Below are 5,149 nucleotides of genomic sequence, written 5' to 3' on the forward strand. Positions count from 1 at the left end.
TACTTATGACCATGTGATATTTCAGTTTTTCTTTTTTAATAAATCTGCAAAAATGTCAAAAATTCTGTGTTTTTCTGTCAATATGGGGTGCTGTGTGTACATTAATGAGGAAAAAAATGAACTTAAATGATTTTAGCATATGGCTGCAATATAACAAAGAGTGGAAAATTTAAGGGGGTCTGAATACTTTCCGTACCCACTGTATATAAACATAGTAGGGCAGAGATGGCGGAGGAGACCAGGACGAACAGATAAACAGACAAACTGGCGGCAGGAATCAGGGGAGCAGGAGGAGGAAAACGGACAGGCAAAAAGACAGGCTAACCAAGGGGGACAGACGAACAAAACGGATTTCCACAGCACAGGAAATGTCAGCTGGGATAAAACAAGTAACGTTTGGCTAACCTCATGAACAAAAAAAACACACAAGGTGGTCCACAGCACAGGAACTGTCAGCGTGGACCGTATAGTGCAAAAAGATATAACCTACGTATATCGTGAGATCCACAGCACAGGGACTGTCAGCGTGGAAAACACAAAACGTCTGATACATACCACGCCTATAGGGCTGTTACGGGGTATGCACGTTACAGTAGTTAAGTCACGTACTTTGGGTAAGTAACGCTCCGGCGACGGTGGAGCGTCTGCCAGAGGTATAAATAAGGAGGGAGTCAATCAGCTAACATGCCTCAGCTGTGCGCAACAACCCACGAGTCACTAATTACTTAAAGCAAAACAGCTGAGGCGCAGATCCCCCAAAAATAGTAGGAGAGAAAAAAGAAAAAGAGAGGCAGGTCGTGCAAACAGAGGCAGCTCGAGAGAACAGAGGAGAGAAAGGCGGAAGAGAGGCAGGTCGCGCTGAGAGGACCTGACAGCATCAATGTGGGCTAGGTGTCTGTGGTTCAATATGGAGAACTTAAAAGGCAAAATAGCAAGTAGTGAATACAAAATTGGAGATAATACTACACCCCCAGGACTAAATTTAGACCCTGGATGCTCTGGCAAAAATGCAGATAGAGAAACTATGTTCCAAAAAGATTCCTGCTCCCCAGGGCAAGTCCCTCTGGTGGAAATGCAGCTTAACTAATTAACTTGGCTCGAGTTAGGCTTTTGCTTCCACTGGCCCCCAATGCTTGCATTGGAGAAGAGTTCGTATAATTCACCTCTAAGGGGAGATGCTCAGAGGCCTGTCACCTGTGACTGGTAAGATGCAAGCTTAAAAAAAGCATTATCACATTTCAAGTATTAGCGTAACAAGCACAGTGAGTAAACATACTTTCATACTAGTAAAGGTAAAATGGGGACTTCACCAAGTTGACCATGGGCAACGAGGCAAAGAAATCACATATCTGCAAGTTAGTGTTCTGCTTGCTTGATAAACTCCTTATACAGTCTCTGTTACTGGCAGATTTTGTTGAATGCATGATAAATAAGCATTGTGGTTCTTGACTTGATGGTTTCTGCTCAGCTGTGCAGAGAGGAGCCCAGCCCTGCCCTTATGTAATAACACAGTGAAAGCCTTCACTAAATGAGGCAGAGAGAAAGTGTCAATTGACACATTTGATAGAATGAAATTCTATCTGTTGTGTGATGCGTGCAAAAAGGTGGATGAAACAATTTTACCTCACTGTCCCAGGTACATCTGTAGAAAATAAGAGTTGTTTCACAACAGGGTATATTGTTACTACAAGCAGACCCTGTCTTGCACCCGAGAATGTGAACAAATTCAGCATCTTGCAGATCAAAACAGAATGAATAGTGTACAGTGCGCATTTGGTTGATGCTGCACTTTATGTTGACAACAAAGATGTGTTTATGTCCCTTATGATCTTAACCAGAATTTTAAGACAAACGTTTAACTTTTTCTGCCAAATAAATAAAAAGTACTGTATATGGAAATTGGCAATGCCCTCCCCTTGCTTTACCAAAAACACACCAAACTAAACTGAAAACCGTGACCCCAAAACCGTGATATGAACCGAACCATGAAATTTTGTGAAACATTTCACCGCTGCTAGATAATATATCCAGCATTATCCAGAGTTCACAGAATCATTGGTACATACTACACAACTCATTTTAATTTCTTAACCAGCAGTGTAATATTTTGGATTTCACTCTTACAACCTAAATTCCATGTAGCCTCATCTGGGGCGCTTAATACCAGGCAGGATCAAGGTCAAGAACACATTTTTTTCAAGACTGAATTAAAGGCAAAATGCTGATATTTTTAACACAGATATGATCAAGGTTTAAGTCTTACCACTTTGGTATATGCTTTCAAAATCCATCATATAATATTTCAAAGCTTAATCCCGTGCCTCACATGAAGGCATACTAACTTCACATACTAACTACAAGTACTAACTTCTTTATGTAACCAAATCTTCTGAAGGTTTTCAAATGCCCTTGGAGATTTATTTTTACAGCGCCTTGATAGCATGATCAATCTGACATCTAGACATGATAAGGTTGGTTTCTATCAACTCTGACCTCCAGTTTTCCACCCTCCACAGCATCTCAGGAGGTAATAAAAATTCGTACATTTTCTACTTTAACAATAATGATCTTCATTTGTGATATCACCTGGAGTAATTATACCTGATATGCAGTAATGTATCTACCAGGGAAGAAAAACCTCTACACTCCAATACAATGTCATTAGACAGCAAAGATAATGACTATGATTAGGCAAACTAGAAGTTTAACTTGACTGCATTCTAACACAACAGACAACCCACTAATCCTCATCCCTTTTCATGGTCTCTCACCACCATCTCCAAAGCACACATATTCTTTAAATTATTCAGAGGATACTTACTGGTTTACTGAATGAATGGCTTTAATTGAACTGAAGATGCTTTCTCTAATGTCCTCCCTTAAGGTCCCTTTGTTCTTCAAGATATCCACAAAGTACTGTGAAAAAAGAGAGAAGAAAGACATAATTGTTTGCGTTTGTATTAACAAGCTACACCTGGGCTGTCTGGTCGTTTTCACACATGAACTCTGGATTATGTCCGCGAAATCTGGTCTTTGTCAAGAGTTGCCCTTTCACAAATGAACAACACAACAGGAGATAACCCTTATCAAACATGTTCTCACCTACTGGAAATACTTCGTTTAGTTTCTGCAAGGGGGGCACGTACAACACGACGTCACACCCAGTTTGTAATTTGGTCATAAACAACAACGTTTCTTGCCTTATCTGACAATTCTGGTACAACCCTATTAATGACAGAAGTTGCTGAATCTCATTGTGTCTCCAATTAGATATTTTCGTTGGTGCCTTCATTGTAAATGGCCACTTTTCTTCACTAACAAATGGTTGTATTCTTCAAGTTTTGCACTAGTTGTATGACAGAATGTAATCAATGTGCCCACTAGATTCATGTGAATACTCTGGCCTATATCTTGCTGTATTCTCACATGGGCTCACTCGGACCTTATGCAGACTTTGCACTATGGAGCTAGCAAAATAAAGTCAGCTGACTTTACTCCAAGTAATCTTACTCGGACATTTGCCTTCTCAAAAACAACAAGAAACGAGACATGGAGAGATGCACTGATCGATCAAGCTGGAGATCGGAATGGGCCAGTTTGTATTAGTAAGCTACTCAATGTAGAAAAATGTTATACTATACAGTATATTATATTATTACATTAAAAGCCTGTCACTCATGCACTGATGTAAAAGTAGAATTTGGCTGTTGCAGTTGGTTGAGGTGGAGCTCTGCTGAGCTAGTTTGTATCAAAGTGCAACTACTTATAATTTTCATTACAGATTAACCTACTGAATATTTTCTCTATTAATTGATTGAGATATATATATACAGTGGCAGGGTAATAACATGAGGGCAGACCCACCAAGGCTGGAGACTGAACAGTTCTGGAAGAGTATATGGGAGAAGGAGGCATCACATAATAACAATGGACCTGAGAGCAGAGCACAGCAACCTCCCTGCACAAGACCCAGTAATCATCACAATGGCAGACATTCAAGAGAGGGCCTCAAGTATGAAGAGCTGGACAGCACCAGGCCCTGACATGATCCACGCCTACTGGTTAAAGAAGCTAACTTCACTCCATGAGTGCCTGGCGGGACAAATGAACTAGCTACTAATGGATGGATCCCACCCTGAGTGGTTAACTGAAGGCCGGACAGTCCTGATCCTGAAGGACCCTCAGAAGGGAGCAGTACCATCCAACAACCCCCCCAATAACCTGCCTCTGCACAACATGGAAACTGCTGTCAGGCATCATAGCAGCTAAGATGAGCAGGCACATGGCTCAATACATGAGCAGGGTTCAGAAAGGAATCGGTAGTAACCAAGGAGGAGCAAAACACCAGCTACTGGTTGATAAAGTAGCCACTCGAGTCTGCAAGACTAGACATACCAACCTGTGCACTGCCTGTATTGGGGTAAAATGGAGACTTCAGCATTGGACCGCGGGCAAAGCGGGGAAGATACATGGATGACATCAAGCTGTATGCCAGGAGTGAACGAGACATCGACTCACTGATCCACACCAAGGAATGTCATTCGGACTGGATAAGTGTGGTCGAATGGTAACAAGGAGAGGAAAGGTAGTCAGAACTGAGAGGATTGTACTATCAGAAGGCAACATAGCAGATGCTGAGGACAGCTACAAGTACCTTGGGATCCCACAGGCAAATGGGAACCATGAAAAGGCCGCAAGGAAAGCAGCAACTACCAAGTACCTGCAGAGAGTAAGGCAAGTCCTGAGAAGTCCGCTGAATGGAAAAAACACAGTCTGGGCAATTAACACATACGTACGCTCTGCTGGTCATCAGGTACCCTGCTGGCATAAGCTGGCCAAAGGAGGAGACAGAGGCCACTGACATCAAGACAAGAAAGCTCCGTACAATGCATGGTGGGTTTCCCCCCAAATCCAGCATCCTGAGACTGTACACTAAGCGGAAGGAAGAAGGCCAAAGATTAGTGAGTGTCAGAGCCACTATCCAGGATTAAACAACAAAGGTCCATGAATACATCAGGAAGATGGCCCCAAGTGATGACATGCTTAGTGAATACCTCAGGCAGCAGAAACCAGAAGAACAAGGGAAGGAAGAGCAGGAACCCTCATGGAAGGACAAACCCCTGCACAGTATGTACCACCGTCAGATAGA

At 42.3% G+C, this 5,149-nt stretch overlaps 1 protein-coding gene across 2 annotated transcripts in view; it reads right to left on the reverse strand.

Moving 5' to 3' along the window:
* Positions 1-5,149, reverse strand: part of arhgef39 (Rho guanine nucleotide exchange factor (GEF) 39) — a 65,384-nt gene that overhangs the window by 50,559 nt on the left and 9,676 nt on the right. For both annotated transcript variants that reach the window (XM_020608169.1, XM_020608168.1), the window contains exon 3: positions 2,822-2,916. In XM_020608169.1, the coding sequence (XP_020463825.1) occupies positions 2,822-2,916 (95 nt within the window). The remainder of the gene's footprint in view (positions 1-2,821; positions 2,917-5,149) is intronic.

Source organism: Monopterus albus, unplaced genomic scaffold (genome assembly GCF_001952655.1).
Source record: "Monopterus albus unplaced genomic scaffold, M_albus_1.0 scaffold92.1, whole genome shotgun sequence".
NCBI lineage: Eukaryota > Metazoa > Chordata > Actinopteri > Synbranchiformes > Synbranchidae > Monopterus > Monopterus albus.